Source organism: Ptychodera flava, chromosome 9 (genome assembly GCF_041260155.1).
Source record: "Ptychodera flava strain L36383 chromosome 9, AS_Pfla_20210202, whole genome shotgun sequence".
In the NCBI taxonomy this organism is placed as follows: Eukaryota; Metazoa; Hemichordata; class Enteropneusta; family Ptychoderidae; genus Ptychodera; species Ptychodera flava.
The window spans coordinates 29,701,938-29,724,989 of record NC_091936.1 but is presented as its reverse complement, the minus strand read 5'-3'; the positions used below and the strand labels follow the sequence as shown (position 1 = coordinate 29,724,989).

The 23,052-nt window shown below is 40.2% G+C and overlaps 2 protein-coding genes across 3 annotated transcripts; both read right to left on the bottom strand.

Annotated features, from left to right (window-relative positions):
* Positions 1 to 2,229: 2,229 nt before the first annotated feature.
* LOC139140610 (splicing factor, proline- and glutamine-rich-like) lies at positions 2,230 to 10,080 on the bottom strand. Of its 2 annotated transcripts, none has more exons than XM_070709962.1 (4): positions 9,835 to 10,080; positions 7,094 to 7,432; positions 3,468 to 3,504; positions 2,230 to 3,119 (listed from the first exon to the last, which is right to left on the bottom strand). In XM_070709962.1, exons 1-4 carry the CDS (start codon positions 9,844 to 9,846, stop codon positions 2,869 to 2,871), a joined length of 639 nt encoding a protein of 212 aa, XP_070566063.1. In that variant the 5' UTR covers positions 9,847 to 10,080; the 3' UTR covers positions 2,230 to 2,868. The 2 variants fall into 2 exon arrangements, with proteins under 2 accessions (XP_070566063.1, XP_070566062.1); XM_070709961.1 differs by having other exon boundaries at positions 3,468 to 3,507; positions 9,835 to 9,999.
* Positions 10,081 to 11,337: 1,257 nt separating this feature from the next.
* On the bottom strand, positions 11,338 to 17,771 carry LOC139140608 (calcium-binding protein P-like). Its single transcript, XM_070709960.1, has 4 exons — positions 17,491 to 17,771; positions 13,939 to 14,169; positions 12,516 to 12,543; positions 11,338 to 12,287 (listed from the first exon to the last, which is right to left on the bottom strand). Exons 1-4 carry the CDS (start codon positions 17,536 to 17,538, stop codon positions 11,770 to 11,772), a joined length of 825 nt encoding a protein of 274 aa, XP_070566061.1. The 5' UTR covers positions 17,539 to 17,771; the 3' UTR covers positions 11,338 to 11,769.
* Positions 17,772 to 23,052: the final 5,281 nt, after the last annotated feature.

Genomic DNA, 23,052 nt, shown 5'->3' with positions numbered 1-23,052 from the left:
CTTTCCACAGACATCCGATGTTTACGAGAAGGGAAAAATGATGCCAGTAAGAGACAAGGATAATAAAGTGCATCAGCCGTGTGCCCTATAACACAGTATTTACATTCTGTCTGATACCCGTATAAAACACATCTAATTGATATAAGGGAATACGAGGAATTTTAGGCCCAGAGAAATCTATTTACGGCATTTGACCATGGTCACCCAGGGCCATGACATCAGAGGCAAGAAATTCGTTTCTATTTTTATCTTGTTTGCAGTAGTTCAGACGCAATGTATTCTTCACTCACTAGTCTGTATTTTTTGAAAGTTTTGCATATGTATCTGAATTAATCGTTTGACATTTAGTTCAGATTAGCAATATTAGCCTGCGGCCTCATGGAAGTCTTCGTTTTTGGATATCGATTGGAAAAGTTGATCGAGCTAATTTGGAATTGCTGCGTTTATCTGCTTTTGTGTCAGCAATTACGTGAAAATACTACCCACGCTTCATGCTATTGGCACTTTCTTGATGTTCACATTGAACAATGTGACGGAATAGAGTGAAAGAATACATGAATTGTCTGTCCTTTTCCCTAAATATCCGACAAAAATTGATATAATGATACGTATCAAATAAATAAAAACGCATAAACAAACAAACAAACAAACAAGGAGCCCGAGTCTCCTGTGCTGAAACTGCTGTCACTGTATATAGTATACGTGTTACCTACATCATCTACAGAGCCTTACCGATGGCTTGGTCTACACTTTACGGTAAGCCATCCATTGTGCAGTATGGAAAGTATGGACTTACATGGATGAGATGCATTACTAGAAATAATTGCAGACGAAATGAATTTTTCACTTACAATCATTTCAGTTTTTTCCAAGAGAAGTTGTTAGTGTCGCGCTAATACCTGAACATGTTTTGCGGCCAATCCAAGAAATTGTAACACTCTTAACAAAAACCGTCGTCTCTCCAAATCTCGCAGAAAATACGCGGAAATCTGCAGAGAATCACTTGCTTACAATTCTTTAGCAGGATGCAAATTTTTAGGTCTACAAAACAATTATTTAATCTTTGAAACAAATATGTATGCATAGTGCTGTGCAAATCGGAAAATATTTGTCATATCTTGGAACGCGAAAACATTTCATGCCGACCACCTCTCCCAAGATCAAATGGTCAATCTCTTATAATTTATCATATCCTTACAAATATGCTTTCCATTAGAGCATTTAAAAAAAATTTGATTTCCTCAGTTTTATTGCAAGCACAGATTACACCTGAAATACATATCTGAAGGTTTAGCATCTGTATTTGATGTAATGCTGGTCTTGAAACGGAAAGTTTCAATTTTTTGGCTGACCAGCGTTCCCCAAAGACACGTTAAACTGTTTTCTCTCATATTCAATATCAAAGCACACGTCATCCGCAGTCTGTGTTCTAATTCGCCAATTGATAGTTACGTGGGATGCGTTCTTTTTGTGCTGATTCACGTAAACGATGTCATCAGTCATCAGTTGTCGGAACTATTGCCTGCCAGGCATCAGTTCCGAAAAATGATGTCCGCTGACGTCAAAAAAAACATTGGCACATGCGCGAACTGGAATGTAAACAAAGACGACGTCTGCGGTCGAGCGAAACGATAGTCGAGAAATTTCTCGGTTAATCCTACTTTCTGAAGGAGAACTGAATGCTCGGAAACAGTCTGTTTTTGGGGGTGACTCACAGTCCCTCAGGGTACAGACGTATGCTGTTGCCCTAATGGCCGGTCAATATGTGTATAATGTAATAAATCAGGGGTCACCGAGCAAGGCCTGGGATTGGCTAAACAAATCATGGAATTTTACCGATATTTGAAATTCAAAATAGCCGCCATACCCTCAAGAGAGCGATAGAGAGCACCGTTTCCATGGAAATATATCATGCAAGGCATATGAGTTCCACACGAGAGTGACAATATCAATAGGTGAAATGAGTCTTTGCGCCACAAAATGTTTAACCTTTTTGCCCCAATCGCATTGGTATATGCGTTCATCATCACTTAATTCGATAGTTTTGGGATAGTGCAGCGTTTCAACGACTACCTCAACAGCAACTTTAATACTGAACACATTCTACATGCTACACATATAAAAGTGTGCATATGTAATATTTGTAACGTATCTTTTAGGACGGCGTCATCAAAATGCCAGAGGCGTAAAGCCTCAAGTAAAAGTGTATGATTAAGTTATCCGATAATGTTAAAATTATGTATCTATTAATTTTATTTCAAGATCTACCAATACACAAATTTACAAAAATGTATTACTTAAACGATGGTAAAACGGCAAGTTTACTGTGCTACGTCAATTTATCCTGGGTGATGTATTGTTCAGATCTGAATAGAATCATTGAGTGGAGATTTTTTCAGTAACCAACTGAGTTCTTTTTAAGTTGACTTTTCTATCAAGTTGTTTCGCTTCGATGTACAAGTCCAAGCAACTTGAAGATGAATAAATGCGATGGATTCAAATTTAATGGTTCACATCATAGCTCGAAGTAATGCAAGATCGATGGATTTCTCGTCGTTCGGAATTTAATATTTTTATTAAAGCTGGGAATCTTTTTGTTTAGAAGAATATGATAATTAGATTGAACGCTACAGATGTTGTTTACCGTTTGGAGTCTAAACTAAATGTAAAGAAATAAAGCTTCCATATTGTTAAGATCTTTTACAGTACATAAAACATTGCAACCATTTTGTATTTCACACGGAATATCCTTGGTTTGGTCAACGAGAGTCCATTCATGTGGGTTTTGTTGGGAGTCAATTACACCTGATGTTTGTCAAGTCCAGGAAGAATAGGGTAAAATATGTGTGTACATACTATAAAATCTAGTTACTGTTTCGAAACAGTGTTGCTTGGCATTGGGTATGTGTATTGTGGGGTGTAGGGTGGTGGCGCCCCACTGGCAGGATACTGAGGTTGCTGGCCACCTTGCGGGTAATAACCTGGATACTGTGTGGGGTAACCCTGTGGCGGTGCAGGGTAAGAGTAAGGTTGTTGGGCTGGCTGACTCGGTGCAGCGGGTTCTTCTTCGAAGTTTATCAAATCCTCTTCTTCTTCATCCGCTGCTGCACTCGATGCCACTGCAAATCAATAGGTACTTTCGATGAAACTAATTCGGAGGTGAAATCTTGTGCTGATTAGCCAATGTTTGTCGGTTCTTATATCGATATAACATCAATTTTACACAATTGTACAAACGTCACTGAACTGATTACAATATTGATGTCGACATTAAAAAAACAGGACGAACGCCTTGTATGTATTTATTTTAGTAAACTCTGATAACAGTGCTTGGGAGAAGTAATATAGACGATTCAATTTTTGTCTGAGCAAGAATAAGTGGTTGGCACATCTATGGAGTCACTGTACTGACTGCAGCGTCCGGCTATCCATGAAACACGCTCACGACGATAGATGAGTGTATTCACCTTGACCAGATGCTGTTCTCCCGGAGCTTCCGCTGGACTGCTGTGCGTAAAATTAGAATAGAACACAAATAACTAAAGGAGGTGACATAAGCATTTCCAACTATTGTCAACACACTGATTTACATACCGGTATGCTACCTTAGCAGCATTGTGTTCACTTCACTAAATATGCCCGAATTATATGTTACATATGTCTCTGCTTAAAGCAAATCTCTCTCTCTCTCTCTCTCTCTCTCTCTCTCTCTCTCTCTCTCTCTCGTAATCACGACATACTTCATTGGTATCTACTAAGGCTGCGTTCACAAAAAACAAACAAACAAAAAAAACAAAAAAACATTGGGGGGCTGGAGGAATCGCGAATAAAATATTATTTTTTTCAAATCCCCTCTCAATACCCTACAAAATTTTCAAATGCCCTCTCTACATGATCAAAATTTTTCAAGCCCCCAACTATCACAAGTCCGCATATTTGGAAAGGATGTGCACACACAAAAAATAAACACGTATTGAGCCATTCCGCTTGCAGGTGTTCAACACTAACTGTTATTAGCACTTTGTAAAGTCTAAACCAACTTGAGTTAATCCAACTCTGGCCAGATCAATTGCTCCTGCCGAAGAGCATACAAAATGACGATCATGAGAGAGAAGGCTAATTGTGAATTCTGGCTAATTGCCATATTGTAACAAACTGAGCACAGAGACCTACCAAAAATTTGTTTCAAAAGTACAAGACATATGCGAATTAGATGCAACTCAAAACTGACAATACTGGAAGGTTAAAATATTCCATCAAATAAATATTTTAATCTTTGAAATGTTGGGTATAATAATGGCAAATTTGCATAAAAAAAGATAATTCCCTTTAGTCACATATTTTTTCATTTAGTATTTACTTTTCAAAGTTTTACTTTTGTATTATTTTTTGACGAGAATGTGAACATTTAGAAAATCAAGCATGGTGGTGACCCCATATTTTTTCTTTCTCATATGCCAGAGTTCAAAAATTCCCGATAGCTTTTCAAGTCTCCTGATCTTCCATGTGTTGCTCTCTGGCCTGATTTTGTGTGTAAGCATGTTTCACTGTCATGAGTGTCATTTAAAGCGCAGTGGTCGTCGCGCTGCGCGTGCGTGATTTGTTTGTTGATAAACATAAATTTTTGTAAACATAAGTCTTCTCAACTTCAATAGGAGTGAGATGGGAGCAGTCCCCCACTCTGTTAAGGCCTTTGTAAGACTCAACATCATGCAATAGTAAAATATTAAGATCAGAAACGAACTTCAGTGGTGTATTTCTATCTATAAACTCGTGTAGAGCTACGAACATCGGGACACTACACTCAGCACATTATGTCGCTGAGTTTACTGCACGCAGACACAGTGAACAAAAAGGTTTGATCGCGCGCGATCACGTTGGTTGTACACAATGCTATGTACAGTACAGTGAAAATACATAACTAAAATGATCAACGTTGCCTATATATGTAGACCAGCAACAAGCACAATGCCTAACACAAAAATACACTCAAGACCATGATCGGCAAGCCAGAGCAGGGCACGAGAGATGTTGTTGGGAGACGGTCACCGCGTTGACGTACACGGATATAGAGAATCCGGTCCCACAACGTACCGGCCCGCAACGACTTGGCCCACAACCAACTGTTGATCACCATGTCTTACTTCTCCTAGTATAACGTGGTAAGAAATAGTAAAATGACAGGAAACAATAGACAAAACGAGCGGTTTTCGCGGCATTTGGCAGGAAATTGCACGGCTACACCGTGCATAGACGTATCGAGAGATCCTGTGCCCCGGTCCTGTGCACGGTCATGGCAGTGATCCAACCGCTAGCTGGTGTAGGCCTACCGGTGATGGGCAAACGTCGTTGTTGTACCTCCGATTGCCGGGTAGGTCTATTCCTCTTTCAAGTGAGATAACCCCCACATAACAAGAAGACCTATGGAAGGTCCTTCGCTTGACTTGATACCTGTACTCGGAATTCTCGTTTGCACCCCCAAACGGGGTAAACTTTGTAGTTGAGTTGGATTCTCCACAGCCGAGTGAAGCGCGCCATATACCCGGTTTGACACGGACGTTCATACAGACCACGGAACGGAACAGATGCAGAGATGCTTCTTGCTGCAGCGGGCATTGCTCTGCAAGCTGTAGATTTCTGTAGTTTGGGTTGTTGTCTTTGTACTCCTGTCGGGCCTCTTGAAATGAAAGCTCTCGTCCTTGCTAGCGATGTCGAAAACTAGAGCCCGGTCGTTGATAGTCTGTTGGCGTATACATGCGTACATGCGTACGTCTAGCTCTATGGCTCGAGCGATAACAGTAGCCGAGCCCCATTCAACTGATTCAAGAAAATCATGAGCAAATGTGATCTCAATTCAGCGTGCAATTATTGTTCAATATTCAGCAGATATTTAACTTAGATTAATTGACCTTTTATCGTGTGTTACATTTGGTTAGTTGGTATACTTGTGACAGATCAGCCGCCATTTTAACAAGCGGCAATATCGCAAACATTACAATCAACCCGTAACATGTGCGGCGTTCTTGGATTTGTTTACAACAGAGGGGGACCCCCTCAGGAGGATGCGCAGCGCGACGACCACTGTCATTTAAACCAAACTCTTCTTCAACTACCATACACATCAGAGTCAAAGCTATCTCTGCTCAGGTATGCAGTGACAGTAACACTGCAGTAGCAGGGCAGTATCTGACAGTGACACTACCCGTGGGCAGTAGCTGTTTTACCTTTGATAATTTTGACTATTTTTGTTCAGTTTATACAACTGTGTTCTTGTTCTACTCCCTACAGCACGTTGAACTGTCCAGTATTCAGCCTGCCGACACAGCCTGTGTATGTGTATCATGCATTTGTATCACTGACGACTGACTGTCAGTCTGGTCTGTAATTAAATTATCACCTAATACATATTCATATATACAGGCTTTGTCGACAAAATAAATGTTGTGTGTTTGAGCACGCTGTAGGGAGACAGCAAGAAACTGTAGTTGATATTGCATAGAAATATTGCAAAAATCATTAACAGTTGCAGCTTCTGCCCTGTTACTAGGCTCAAGTTTGGTTTTTTATGAAAAATCACACATGTTTATATTTTTTCGAGATAAAAGTCATGAAATGTGACAAAATTTTTCTAGACTGTGTTAAAATTATTACGAACATTACAACAATTGGAAGACATAAAAATGGTATTCATTTTTCATTGAATTACCTACAAAAACTTGGAATTGGAAAATGTAAAACATAAAAGGGAACAAAAAAAATTTCAAGTCCCCCTACAGGCAGAGCAAAACTTTCAAGTCCCTCTTCCAATACCCCCTATATTTTCGACGCCCCCTGAAATCCTCCAGCCCCCTAACAGGTTTTTGTGAACTCAGCCTAAGTTCGAATAAAGAGGCACGTGCATATAACTGCATCGTTCTGCCTTCAATAGAAAAGTTACTGTCCATCAAAATTTGGTCAAGGGAAGGCTTAAACAGTTTTTTATATAGCCTTGCAGTATGTCGTAAGGAAACTTTTTCGAAAACTACATAAAATATATTTCTTGTTACAGTAACGGTTTCCGGCTGTGCATTATCCCGTGAGTGCAGTACTTTACCTGTATATTTACGTGGACCACGGTCGGATTAGCAGGATTCTGCGGCGCTGCTTGCTGATGCGGTTGGTAATATTGCTGTGGCGGTGGCTGTTGTGGCGGAGGTGGGTAGTGATAATATGGCTGCTGAGGTGGGTATTGCGGTGGCGGAGGGTAGTAGTAGTACTGTGGTGGTGGGGGCGCTGCAACAGGCTGCGGCGATTCGTGGTAGTGGTGAACTTCGGTCGCGCCGCTGCTGTACGCCGATCGACTGCTTCTCCGTGCGGCGCTACCGGCTACTGCACCGACGGCGAGTCCGGTGACGACCGCTCGGCGTCGCATCACTCTCCGTCTCGGAGGACCCTGGAAGAAAAGTCGGAAATGTCAATTGATGACATGGCTCGAGGAAAAGTTTCTACTGATTGTAGATGACCACGGTTGTGGCGCCTTTCTTATAATCAATTGCATCTAAATCCATATTTTTGGAATTAATGTCTGCTGCGTGCCTATTGTTAATCATCATATTGATGCCAATTGTTATCCATCTTTTTCGAAAGGCACGACATCAAACTATACAGCACTCAGAGCCTTGCATGTCTGAAAACTTTCTCCAGTTGATTAGACTGCAGTCTTAATTTGGTACATCTGTGATGCCCGCTAAATATATTGTATTGTTTGATTCGTAACTGTCAATATTTGGGATTTGGCCGAGCGGTTCTGTCTGTTGCTTCTCCGCTAGGTGACTGGATGCAGTATATTGTGGGTTCGAACCCCGATTGAAGACACCGTGGTATCTTGGTGACGTAGTACTTGATGGTTACAAATTCTTTATTCGAGTATATGCTTTCAATGGCTATGGTATAAAGCTTACTCATAGGCCAAAAGTTATGCGTCGAAATTGCTTAAATGTCTGGGATAAAATGTCGGAGTGCAGGGCACCAATATTTATTTATGTTGAGTTCAAAAACATCGTGTTTATTGCCTTCAGTTCAACATGAGGGTGTGGCATCGAACTCAAATTTGAAGGAAAGGAACTGAACCGGTGAAAACAAAGAAGACAGTAAACATTCGAAGGGAGAAAAAAAACTGAGAGCAACAGATTCACTAAGGCATCATTTCAACGGAAGAGCAAAAGAGGCCCCTCCCCCCATACCAACGCCAAATCACAAAGCGCGGCGCGGTATTCCGTTTCAGCAGAATCTCACCAGCATGCAACTCAGGTCATCAGATTAATTACCCAGAGAGCCCACCGGTAGATGTAAAATGCGAAAAGCATGCAGCGACACAAATGTACGTAACGTGTGGTATGAACGTATTGAAACGACGTAATGTGGTGGATTATTTGGATTTAGAGGATTTTGAAAAAAAGTGTAAATATGCACTGACTTAAATTCATAAAAAAATAACAAAATAATACACTTATATCGACCACATTACGCACAAATGTGAAAATAGATTGCTGAAAGGTTTACAAAAAGAGTTATCGAGCAATGAACAAAAAAATCAGTAAAAGTATATATTATATGATTGGTATATGTGTATTATATACATTATGCAATATGATCGATATAGAAATATCATATGCTGGACTGGGGACGTTTTGGATTGTGAACTGCCTGAATATTCATTCATTCGACGGTTTGCTTTTTCAAACTACATGATATCTGTAAACTGGTCATGCGCACTATCTCGAGTTGGTACCATCTCTTGATTAAATTTGCATTTGTATCAAGTACGAAATGACCACATTCCAAAAGTTCTCAGCGCAAACCAACTGTTGGGACAACTCGGTGAACGAGCTCAGTGTGTGTTCTGATCATCATCACCTGACCGGCACGCACCCCCTACGTCACTGTACTCCGAACACGTGACCTGAACTGGTTCGAGGTGGTACCGTCTCCTCGTGAGACTGCATTTCTCTCCTGAGTAAAAATGTAACTGTTGATCCTCTTGAAATATAACAAATTTATAACCTTTCATCATTAGTATACTTTATTCATGGTATTATTGATTTTGAGAAAAACCCGACTTGAAACGGAAATAAAATATTCATATGGAATACGCGATTAAGGGCAACCTGGCGCAATCCAACGAGCAACTAAACATGCCTTGTTTTTTGTCGACCAATTTTCCTTGCAAAGCAGGAAATAGGCTTTCATCAAGAAGACGTCTTTATGTTAAATGAGATATCCGACGATTCGGAAGATTCAACAGTTAACGAAGACGTTATTATTGAAACCCGCAGACATTAGTCTTAAAAGGTGCAAAGTCCATTGAATAGCTGAATTTATGTCCCGTCATGTTGCAGCTTATAGCGTTTGTCTCTTGTGTAAATGACCATAAACTGCTTATTAATACTTTTATCGTACATAAATAAATCAAAGTAGATAAGGTTAACGTAAATCCCCGTCATTGAATGAATTAAACTTAAGATCTGATTCCCAATGAAGGTTTTTGCCCATGCGGTTCATATAGTATCGAGTTGAATAATTAGACAAACTACCAATTCACTGTAAAGCATACTTTACTGCCTACATCAACATACTCATTTTGCCTTGCTGTAAACGTCGAAGACTTTAGCTGTACTGAATAAGTAGGTCCCAATTTAGTGGTATACAGCGTTAAATTTTAACGTCTATGATGAAAGGCTCGGGACTGTCAACAAAGACAGGATTTTATAACCCAGACGTCGACTATTTATATGAACTATGTCCACAGCGTTGTGAATCCAGCAATCTACACTGGATACGAACAAAGCCACCTACCCTTCTAAACATGGCCGCTCACTGTCGAGTAAACCACGGTGTTTTCCCGTTGCTCCGGTGTCAGGTTACTCAAGAAAATCAGCCACTTTATACCACAGATACACAAATAGGCTTCAACATGTCTTCTGAATGTGGTCAGTGTCAAAATATAGACAAGGTTATGATGTCATCACGTGGGTGAAGGTCAGCAGATGTGAAAGATAATTGATCTGCAAGCGTCTGTCAATGAGTTAAAGTGTAAACTATGAAAAAGCATCATTTAATTAGGCGTGGCTACAGTCGGTGAAATATTACAATTCAATTATATACGAAGCACGTCAATCATTTGCTATTTATCTGCTTTAGGAAGGTCGCATGGCAGGTGTTCGTCGTCGCCGCGTCGCCTCCGCCAAATAACAGACGAACGACAACCCGGCAAAGATTGTATTGTTGTTGTGGTGGCAAGCTTGACGTCGCTGAGCTGATTAGAAACTCTGCCGATTAGAACTTTGAACAAATTTATCAATTATCCGAGATTTATATGACTGAAGTACATTGAACACTGCACCGGTGGAACACGTCTTTACCGACGAGCAGACGTTGAAAACCGAACTCATGTATGCATGTACCCAGGCTATGACAGTCTGTCGTAACGCTTTACTAGCCCAGGGGATTTCCGCCTTACATCTGTGATTATATTAGTTGAATATGCTAGCCAATACCAAATTCGATCATATGTAAGATGAACGATTATAAGTGAAAGTGACCCCATAAATCTCAGTTTACATTAAACGGACATAAACCGAAAGGTTTGAAATGTTTTCTGTACTTTTGTTCAGCAATTTGCATCTTTATACGACTCTTTCGAGTATGACGAAGAAGAAAACATACTCTTATCAACAAAACACATCGTGTATAATCTATGAAATGTTATTGTACACAAATGAATTATACCCGCGACCAAACTTCTCCCCACAACGATAACACACAACCAGACATTGCACGCGTACAGACAACGTTCAGAAATTGACATCTTCGCATTTCAGCATGGAATGCGGGGTTGGGGTGGTAGAACAAGAGCAGAGTTACTAAATACCAAAAATCAAACAAAAGAAACCAGAAAGTGAGACGACGATAGAGTAGAACTCGTCCTTGGACCTCTATTGCAGTATAAACTGTGCAAGTTTTCCGGGGTAAATTTTAAAGTAAAGGGCTGGTGCTAGGCTTTGTATCATTTCCGATGTAGGGATCTCGCATAGCGGATTGGATTTTTTCGGGTGTTGATCGGAAAGGAGAGAAAGAAGAGGATGTGGATGTAGTGGCTTAACGAGGAGTGACGAGAAGCGGAAATGGAAGCATTGAAGATAAACGAAATAAATGACAATTTCCGGGAGGAAGGTCAGGAAAAAACATGTAAAACAGACGGACGGTGTGCACTTAAATCCAAACTTTCAACGACCTTGCCAAAGTTTGATCAATACACTATTCATTCTCGGCACGCAAAAATAAATATAGAAGCGCTGATAGAGATCAAGCTTTGCAACTTTGCCTCTTTTATTAAACGAATATCAACAAATAAAGATAAGAAAAAATAATTGCTAAAATTCTATTCAGTTGTTTTCTAGATTATCGGGTACTGATTATTTTCCTCGTTATTGGGGAAACGAGGTCACACCTAACGAGGTATAATTATATTTATAATAAAGTGCAGTGGAGAACATGATTCATACTTTAATAGTTCTGCGTCGATAAATCACAGCCGGTCTTGTGCAAACTGGCATTTACATTTAAACGCCTGTTTGATCGTCAAAAAATTCTGCCTTCTACAAGAAAATGCTGTCTCACGATGATATCTCTAAATATTAATAACAAGAAAATTGAATAAAATCTTTTGTCATCTTCCCATAAACTGCCTTTGGTGCAATGGGCTTATGGCAGGAACTGGAGGGTAGATAATTACGAAGTCTTTTCCACTGACTGAGCAGGAATATGATAAGCACTCGCGGCTGCATCACTCGACTGTTGTTGTTGTTGCTGTGGTGGAGGATATTGACCCGGCGGCAGGTATTGGCCGGGTGGAGGATATTGGCCCATCGGCGGGTACTGGCCCTGCGGAGGATATTGGCCCTGTGGTGGTGGGTAGTAGCCCGGGTAGGCTGGATAACCCTGAGGTGGTTGCCCGGTCTGAGCACCGCTGGGCGCCTGCTGATTCCCTGCGCCCTGTTGACCCTGCTGCTGGGGATTTGGAGCGCCTTGTTGAGGGGGGACGTACTGGTATGGGAAAGGAGTCGGGTACCTCGGTGGTTGCCCGGGATTGCTGGGAGCCTGTTGGAAGTTTGGGTCTTGTGGGTTTACTTCCGGTTGCTGGTGTGGATAGGCAGCTGGAGGGGGATAGTAGTAGCCTGGAGGTGGTTGTTGCTGAGCTGGTTGGGGTGGTGGTTGTGCTGGTTGTGCTGGTTGTGCTGGCTCTTCACCTGTAACAAACACAGTTTATTGTAGACCATGAAGTGGATATAACTGTGAACGGTACCAATTGTATAGTAGAAAAGTGGCCGTGATGTACAATTGAACTTGTAATAGCCAGTGCTTCTCTCGTTGTGTTGTCAACTGTTACAGAGAAACTTGGGATGCAAGTTGCGGACAGAACAAGTACGTATACATGGTTGTCATGACAAATTAAAAAAAGTTAAAGTGAAACTCACCATCATCTTCCTCTTTTTTCTCAGATTCCTACATAAATACACAAGTAATGTAGAAGGAAAAAATAAATAAAGATTACTATTATGTCCCCCTCTCTTTCTATCTGTCTGTCTGAATTTATATCTATTTACGAACACGCACCCCCACACATTGATTTTTATGTATAAGTACGAATACGTTCAACGGTCCCAGTCAAAAGGTTGATTTGCAACGTTTATTAAAATAGTAGTGATAGCCAGCGGTTGAAAGTACTTTGCACCTTGTTATTAAATTATAAACACATTATCATTTAAGCTGAATATTTCTTGGAGCATTATCATGAATGATGTAAAGTGAAATGAGTTACAATGGTATATTTATATTTATTCTATATCAATGGAGAGTGCATTCTCTGCACAAAATATTATTCTACATTTTGCTTCAAAGCTATCTTTACTTCGGGTCATCTTACTATATTTCTGACCAATGATGAACTGTTTCCACAGTTTGTGTGGTGTTCAGTTCCTCATTACATGCTTAATTAATTGCTATTAAGTAAACATGTAAATATTTTACTAGTTATTCTCACGGTGAATGTGCCGTCTCAATGTAGGTATTTAGAATTCATGCAGCCAACTAATTGGTCAAGACTTGAATATAACCGTGCTGTATTCGCGAAGTAGCACAATCGGAACACTCGCAAGCTCTCAGTTAGAGCAAAATTCCTGTAATGATATTTCAAACCAAAATTTCAGTATACTGTTATGATATAATAGCAATAAACCATCTCAGCAATGGGTATACTTCTCAATTTTGACCAGTTCACCCGATAATATATAAACACAGGGTCATATATTGGAAAATGTTGAATGTTTAAACAAGCATGTTTTAACTGTAATTAATCTTCGTTGTATTTCAGCAAACCAGTGGAGCCATGATGACTTTCACTGTTACAACTAATTCCTGGTTTAAGACACTTGACTAAAGGTCAATCTATGGCAATCAGAGTCATGCAGGCCACATTTTACTCATCGTCTGTTGATGGCTCTTGGTTTTTAGCATATCAGTAAGAAGTAGTGCTGTCAACATAACAGATTATTTGAGATTTGCATCAAAGTATTATTCTGAGCGAGTTGTGTCCTAAACTTAAGATATGAAGATGGGGCCTCAGGGTATTTGAGTAGTTGAGTTGTTTCGCGTTTCAAAAAAAATATTGGATACAAATTTGGCCAATAATTACTTCAAAGCTTCATTTTCCTCAAAATGTTGCGTCAGAGTCAAAACAGGACTCAAAATATTAAATTTTGTTAACACTAGCCCAATCAAATTTTACATGGAGCGAGGGAGGGGGTACAAAAACGCGGTATATATGTGTGTTCTATAGCAGTGGCCCCTAGTCTCTACGGTATCTTTGTCTAATTCTATGCATAACTTAGGGCTTTGTACCTTGACGATGATTATTGTCTGTGTTGATGGCTGTTGTGGCGGAGGAGGAGGGGGTTGTTGATACACCACATACTGAGGAGGCGGAGGCTGTGAAGCGGCCGCGGCCGCGGCAGCAGCAGCTGCAGCTTTCTCTTGCTCTCTCTGAGCTGCAGCCGCCTTCTGTTTATTTTTGGACACCGACGTCGCTGCAGCGCCGACCACCAGTCCCGTCGCAACAGGGCGTCGTGCCACCTAGGAGAGAGAGAGAGAGAGAGAGAGAGAGAGAGAGAGAGCAAAACAACAGTGAGTATTCGTATTCATATACTGTTCAGGATCTTTCATTAGCAATTCTGGCTTATTGCTGCTTGACATTCCGATGTCTATCATCTATATATCTGATGACGTCATCATGATGGTGTAGTAGGAACTATGTGATATCATTGACAATTTTTCCAGAATATCCAAGATTTGAGCTTTGTTTGATGAGGGCCAACTTCAACAGTACCGCCGAAAAGCTGTATGTCCGAGTCTGTCTCTGAATAAACTGTGAGACTGAACTCGTAAATCGTATGCACTGTTAAACAAAAACCAAATTAAGGAGCCGTCATTATTTACGGCCTGGGGCCGGAGGAATCGGAGGAAAGTCACTCAAAAAATTGAAAGCTACAAGGGGAGGTTGCTCAAAATGTGGAGAGAAAGAAGGGTGTTACTCAAGTTTTGGTGCGATGTGAATTGAAACACCTCTCAGATTGTACTATTGCACACATAATTTCTCAAAATTTTCGATGCGAGAGGGGGGACACCCCCTTGGAGTGTCCTAACAGTCGTACTAGTAAAACAACAATTGAAGACACCTCTCAGAATGCACCAGACGACACCATTGCACATATCAATTTCTCAAATAGTTTACAGGATCTAGGACTGTGACAACACTGAACTGTGGTGAAGTCATCCTTTAGGTCTTTTATCACAGAAACATATACTTGTCAACTTGAATTGACATCAGTTCAATAACCATTTTGACATTGTACAATACCGTATTCAGGCTTTAGAAACTGGCAGCTAGAGAAATTGCATGGCTGGCGAGGTTGCAAACAAATAATGATTCAGAATTGAAAAATACCGACTCTGACTCATGGTCCTCTAATATCGTTTACATAAATGTAAGATTTTGCAAATGACAAAGGAAGGTCACAGGTTTTCCATTCCTACATATTCTATGGTCTTCAATCTCTGACAAACTGAGAACTATTTTTTACAAAATCTATTGTTATTGTTAGGGTGTTGAATATTGTGACTCAGTGATCATGCAAGAAATGTAATAAAATATCAGTGTTCAGTGTCATTTTCAAACAATTTTACCGAGCGCAAAATAAATTTTCGATGCAAGAGGGGGATTCCTCTCTCGTGATCTTTTCCCTTGGAATATTCTAACAGTTTTACTTCGTAAAACAACAAATTTAAAATACCTCTTAGAATACACCAGACTGCACCACCGTACATCAATTTCTCAAACTTTTCCACGCAAGATAGGGGAAACTTTCTCTGACACTTTCCCCCTCAGCCTCTCGCGTGTTCTCCCAAGTACTGTCAAATTCTGCCCAGTTGGACATCCTGGTGAAAACTCTGTCATGATACCCATGCAAAATTTAAAAAAAATACTACATGGCGTGAGCTTTTATATTTATATTTTGTTGTGACTTTGAATTGCAGTTTTGTTAGTTTCACCTTTTCAACTATTGTGAGATAAACGATGATAATCTAGAAGGGTACGCCTACACGATTTGAAAGGTCTTTACTATTACTGTATTTTGGAAATTTTACTAAGTATTGTATTGATATTTAACTTTGCTAAGTTGGGGTGGTGGGTCAGTCAAAATCTCTGTGTTAGAGAGGATGATTACTGAAATTCATCATGGTTTGCGGGAGGGGTTACTAGAAATTTCGGAGTTTCCGATGAAATTCCTCCGCCCCCAGGCTTTAAATAATGACGGCTCCCTTATAAAAGTAAAATTAAACCACAATCTGTGACATTGTTCCTAAGTGAGCTCCAGAATGTAATAAAAATGACGAAAAATCGGATTACTCTATGTTAATATATTTAATGTGACAGCAAGGAGATTGCAAGCCAAGCGCAAAGTATCAAGATTTATTGACCTGCTCGGACCTCGCTGTAAATTTTAGTTTCAAGGAGACGATCGAACTGCCACTGGGTGATAGTTGACAGGAGGTCACGGAAGGTCATCTAAGTCTCGCGGCAGGGCGATTTACAATGCGATCATCTGTCCTATTGTGACATCGACAGAAGCGATAAGTCGTAAAATTATGAATCATTTTACATACTCCATTGAACGAGGCGTTGTTCCGTGAGTTAATGGATAATTTGGTTCATCGTTCGCCCGAAGCACGCCAAAGTACACCGACCATCTTGAAAAGGTCCTTTTGTTTCGTTAGGTAACTGGGACAGGGGAAAACTCAAAACTGTTTTCTCGATGAAGACATTCCATTCGAGATATTTGTCAACGGTCACTATCTTGTATCTTGTTATACCAAGACGATACTGTAAACCTGTACCGAGGCTAGAAAAACCGCTCATGATCATTTTGTTTGTATATGACATCTCGCAGTAGGTCAACATAGAGCATTAATGAACAATATACTTCGGGTACTAGATATTTGGACTCTCAAAGTTTTACCATTCTTTTCTGATCTACCACTTCTCGGGACTCATTTTAAAGCTCTAGGAGTAAGAAAACATTTCACACCCTTAGTTTTTCGAAAATCGAACATTTTATTTCCCCCCATATAGTTAACAGAGGGATGGCGGCCATTTTGAATTTCAAATACCAGGGAAATGTCAGGTAATTTGTTTCTCTTGTACCAAACTTTGCACAATGACCCCTGATTTTTCCTCTTGATTTGGTAGGAGTATTGTTGAAGTTTCATTGAGGAAATTTTTAGCAGAAATTTAAGTCTTTTGCCATAGACGCGCGTATTACATAGGTGATCACTGCTGTGATGGGTCGGGAAATTTGAAATCATCTGTTCAGTTTACGTTGATAAAATACCTTGTTAGTTTGCCTATGACAGTGGGCAAGAAAGTAAACAGTACAATGGCGTCATTTGAAAAATGATTTGCATATTCTACCACGATAACCTCTCAAGGACAATTATTTCAATCGAAAACACCCACAATGTACACATAGAGTTGACACAAAGAAAAATCACAGCCGTTTTGTGAAATTTTCAGTCTTATTCAACTGACGTTTCGACGAATTTTGAACACAGACACTTTTTAAAATAAATTTAATTGTTCAACTTTGGTTTTTGAACTGTGATGAGACAAATGGATTAAGCCTGGGCTATTATTTGTTTTGAATATGGTTATTGGAGAGACTCACCCTTGCGTGACTTCACTGACCACGAAAAACTGGATTTGAGGCACAAAATGAATAACACTATCCCACGTACAACCAAGGAAAACAAAAAGCTGCTTATAATCTCATACGTTATTTAATGCCAACAGCTTTGAAAGCCTGATAATCGTACAGTGACCCGATTTCGTGTACTTACCGGTCGCGGTCCCGGCCGCGGCCCTGGGCCTCGACCTCTTCGCATCATTATTGAAACGGTAAACGTCGATGCTTCTACGGAGATAAACCTGTCCGGGCAACCGGTCTCCTTCCAAAAGCCTCCTTTAACTCGTATAACGAAAATATAATCACAGTAAAAAAGCCCGAGGGATTGGAAGGGTTGACGTGCTTAGAAAGCTGGCCACTCAGTGCACCTTGAGGTTCAAATATGACCAGATTTAGGGCCTGTCAGGTTTTGAGTATGATATTAGGTTGGCGAGGTAATTATTAATTGGGCTTATGTGGTTAATTTGTAATCACTTGGCTAGCAAGATGCATTCAACGGGACCAAGTTGACAGTGATAGAAAGATTGGTTTATTTCCAGCTTCTCTTTTCGATTGATACTTCAATTATGTCAGTGCATCGCCGACCTTTTCGTGTTCGACTTCTGTTTTCAAGTCGAATGTCTAGCGTTCAATTTGTCATCACCTGCCTGTGTGAGTGATGTCCAACGTTATCATTGGCAATTCCATCATGAATGCATTTTCTATACAAAATATATTGACAAAATGAACAGTTTGTGTCTCAACACAATTCATTACGGAGGAGAAGAAGAAAATGAACGTGTTTCTAGCGGTAGAAAAGATGAAACCATTATCAATATTTACAGCTGCTGTCTCTTTGAAGTGTGATTGTGTTCATTGAAAAGTTTCAATGCGAACTAGCAGACGTTAATGTGTTTTGAGTGTTTGATGATATTAGGAGGAAACTGCAAACCCCAATACACAGGGAATTTGTAACCATCAGCTTACAGAGTGCGACTTTGCGATAGAACTATGAAAATGATGAGTAAAAATGATAATACCGGTTTTAAGTGGCAAGGTTACTGTCTTTGGACACTATTTCTGTCCCGTCTTCATTATTTCTGATGTCATGATTGGCAGCTCGATACATTCCAAAAGAGCGGTCACCTGACAGACGGAAACGATAAGGAAGGAATTACAATTATGGATCCACCCACAAATGTTTTAATTCGCTTAGCTGAATTAGTGCTAACTTTAAATTGCTTCACCTTTAATAGTGAATTTTACACACAAGTTCGCGGTGTTGCCATGGGTACACGTATGGGACCTTCTTACGCTTGTTTATTTGTTGGTTACATCGAACAACAGATAATACACTCTTATACCGGTCACATTCCCGAGCTTTTTAAACGGTATATTGATGACTGCTTTGGTGCAGCATCTTGTTCACGCACTGAATTGGATAATTTTATTGATTTCGTTTCACATTTTCACCCTGCACTGGAATTTACTTCCACTGTTTCAGACACATCGGTCGCATTTCTTGACATATCAGTATCAATCAATGGGGACTCGCTGTCTACCTCCATACATTATAAATCCACAGACTCTCATGCATACGTTCTATTCAGCTCATCCCACCCCCGTCGGTGCAAGGAATCCATTCCATTATCACAGTTTCTACGCGCTCGCCGCATTTGCTCTGACCAAAAGGACTTTGAGCAGCAGTTAGACACTATTAGCACTTGGTTCTCGGCTCGGGGTTATCCCCGCTCTGTAGTGGACAAAGCTAAACAGCGCGTCGAACCACTAACACAGGAGGATGCGTCAATGTCAACCCCCGTTGGTTGCTGTCTCGGAGCAGCCGGGTACGCACGCTCGTTAGAAATTTCGCGGAAAAGGGGGTGATTTTCGTCGGACATCACGGAGACATCTAGGTCCGTGAAATCGAGAAAAAGGGGTACTTTTTCGGACCACCCTCCTAGAATCAGACCAAAGAAAAAGCGTACCCCACATATATCTGTTGCAGCTACAGATGACGGACGATGTCTAATAACTCAAGAGCCATCAACTAATACAAGATCAAACGGATCAGAAAAGTGATTGTATATGAGTGTGACTGATGAACATATGGTGAAGACAAAACATTGAACAATCACTGTATTTCAAGTTTTCATTATGTTACTAAGCATACATTGAACAAGGCAGTCTGTTACTGTGCACATCAAACACAAAGTCAACCCATGCTAAGCTAGTGTATTATGTGTTCCTTTTTCACCAAGAGTCAGCACACTTGCTTTGAAATTGGTAAATTATGGTATTCACGTGTCTTGGCAAACATTTAGGTAAAATCTCCCAGATATCGGAAAAAAGGGGGTGTTTTTCGCGGTGATTTTCTCCCAGATTTTTCCAAAAAAGTGGGTGTTTTTCAGAGAAAAATTCTAGGAAAAAGGGTACATTTCAAACTCTGCTAACGAGCGTGGGTACCCACCCATCCAGAGACTGCCTCCGCCGGGTGTCAATCACCCGTTCTCAATGCGATAGCATTCCTCTTGTGTTAACATACCATCCTTTTAACCATAGAATCCGTAAAATCATCTTTGAGGAGTTTTCTATTTTACCAACTCCCCTAACACAGCATATATATATATATATATATATAATATATATATATATATATATATATATATATATATATATATATATATATATATATACACCGGTATATATATATATACCGGTATATATATATAATATATATATATATATATAATATATAATATATATATATATATATTCGAGACATACAGTTTAAAACGAGGTTGAATATAATGTAAATGTTTTCAACTGTATGTCTCGAAACATTTACATTCAACCTCGTTTTCATGAAGCTGCAAAATTATATATATATATAATATATATATATATATATATATATATATATATATATATATATATATATAGAGAGAGAGAGAGAGAGAGAGAGAGAGAGAGAGAGAGAGAGAGGACCTTGTTTTCATAAAGCTGCAAAATTATACATATAGGCCCTCGGTTTCATATAGCTGCACAAATTTTATATATATAGGGCCTCGCTTTCGAAATACAACTGCAAAATTTTGATATACACGTAATACACAGCAAAATTTTATATACAGTCTCGTTTTCACATAGATGGGACTCGGAATTTTTTTATGTATATATATACATCCTCGTTTTCGAAACATGATAGTGACTGCCAAATGTTCATATAATGTTGGTCGCAAGTGGATTTACATAAAAGATGTTGCGTTAACTCTGCTGCTCACAGCAGGGCTTGTGTGTTTCACAAGACCATAGAAGAACCCTAGTAGTCCAGCCTACGATGCTGTGTGTTCCCGGCTGTGAAGGTGCTGGTCGGGAGGCGGTAGGCCTTCTACGCCGCACTGGGAAAACACAGTAAATCGTACGCAGGGCCATGGAGCACAGTCTGCACAGTTACGTGTGGTTCAATACATAGCGGTCGCCGTGTGGGTTGCAGAGAAAAACTGCCTATTTTTCTATGCATAACGCGCGGCGGCCGCTATGTATTGAACCACACGTAACTGTGTGGTCTGATGGAGAATTGCTCGACCAAAAGAACACTACAAGCGCCGTCTGCTTTGTTACATGTAAACGAAATCCACGGTCAATGAAGGTTGGCTTTGCTCGTTCACGTAAATCGTATCAGTAATGACTCTGTACCTGCAATGTATATGATGCACACATGCATAAGAAATGTAGCCTCATCTGGCAAGCAAATTTACTTTAATGTGTATCGGCGCACTTGTCTTCCTTATAGTCTAAGGCATGATACTTTGTAATTTCTAAGTTCTGAATCTCCATCAAAGATGAGCGGAGATTGCCAAAAGGTAATGAATGTAGCGAGAAAAGAGAAATAATGGGAAAGAAGAGTGGGAGAGAATAGAAAAATTACAAAATAACAGACAGCATGAAAGAGAAAAAGGAAAACGAAATTCGGTCAGAGTGGGATTCAAACACACTCGGTGCGGAGGGTCGCATTCATCCGCACATCTCGTATACCCCATCCAATCCGTGGCACAATTCGGCCAACCAATAAACCAATTTGCATTTTCAAAAAAGAAAATCGAAATGGAGCTAATTTTCAATTTTCAAATGGTTTTGTCATCTTGATTATTAACTTTTAGGCCTATTTCTAAATTTAAAATCTTTGGGCTGAGATTGAAATATAGGAAACAGGTGTATACTGCTGTGAGGATGGCACTTTACGGCCATTCAAATTTCCCTCTGACAAACTCTATTTCCCACAATTCGTATTTCCGTTTTTTCAATTTCCAATATACCAAATGTCCGATTTTTCCATTTCATTTGGGGCGTGGCAGCTGATAGTATCTATCTTTGGCCTAGGAATGCATCAAATTGTGACAGTTATTTGCGCGGGTAACTCGTTCAATGGATCGAGTAACGAACATACAAGGAACAATAGTGTTGCGGCCGCCGGAAAGGAAAGTCCGATATAATCAGTTTGAACCTGACCTGCTGAAGTTTTGCGCGCTTCCCGTCAACGTCGCAAACTGGAACATCGTGTAAAATTGTGACAGTCATCAGCCCAATCAGAGCGCGGCATCCACATTTAATTTTATCTGATCAATTTATTCAGCTGTCAATCTGTGGCAATGATGTTCTCCTCATATCATAGTTTTAATCCGTATGTCGGCTCACTTTATAAATTGCACCCGTTCCAACCCGATCCAAATCTTGACCTTAAGCGTTTGATATCATGTTTGAGACATCATCGTCTAACAGTTCGTTCAGAGATACCACTTGCCGTGGGCAAAACGTTTTGGAGATGAACACCTATTTCGCGGTGACTTCTTCCTTTATCGATCACCCATTTCTTGAATTTCCTGCGGCTGAACGCGCACCCGCACGTGCACTCTACCAACCAAAGAACAGCTTTTTTTCTTGTCTTCCAGTATGTGAGACGATGTTAGGGATTGGCCAGTTTATTCAGCCTCGCGCGCTCTGTACGTACGTGTGTAGTACTAGTAGTAGTACACAGACTCCAGAGTTTGCAGAAGCCGTCTGAGATAGCGTTCTACATTTGCACTATAAATCGGAAGAAAAAATGTTGACATTGCACTAAAGCGGTCACTACTCTGACAATTTGTAGCTGTGGAAACGCAGCTATTGTTGGCGGGGTATAGCGTGCGCCGCTATGCGGGTCATCAAAAGGCGGGGTTGACCTTTGATGACCTTTTGATGACCTGCATAGCCACGCACCTACCCCGCCAACAGATAGCTGCACAGCTAGACAATTTGATGTCCCAGTGAAGAATGTAAGGGACCGTCTCAGATTGTCGCAGAAGTTCAAGAAACGAAATTTCTTCGTTTAGATCAAAACCCCCTCCCCCTCCCCCTAAACGAAACTTCAAAAGTGCGAAATGTTCATGTCTGCCTGAGAGTACAATGTTGCATTTTGCTATAGCTACTAAAGACGTATTCCCCTTGCCACATTACAATTAAAGTAAACGATCAGATTTGAGTACTAACAGGGCATTTTACCGCATAAAAGTTTCATTTTATTTTACTTTCCCTTTTTGCATCTCTTGTGCTGTTGTTTGTCTTTGTGAACACGCAATTTGTACTTGGTAGGGGCGGTAAATAAGCGAAAAAAAATTGACAAGGGGGCCCAGGCATGTTCAATCATATTAAAACGACTATGACCAGGTGCATAACAAGTGAGAATAAAGACATCTAG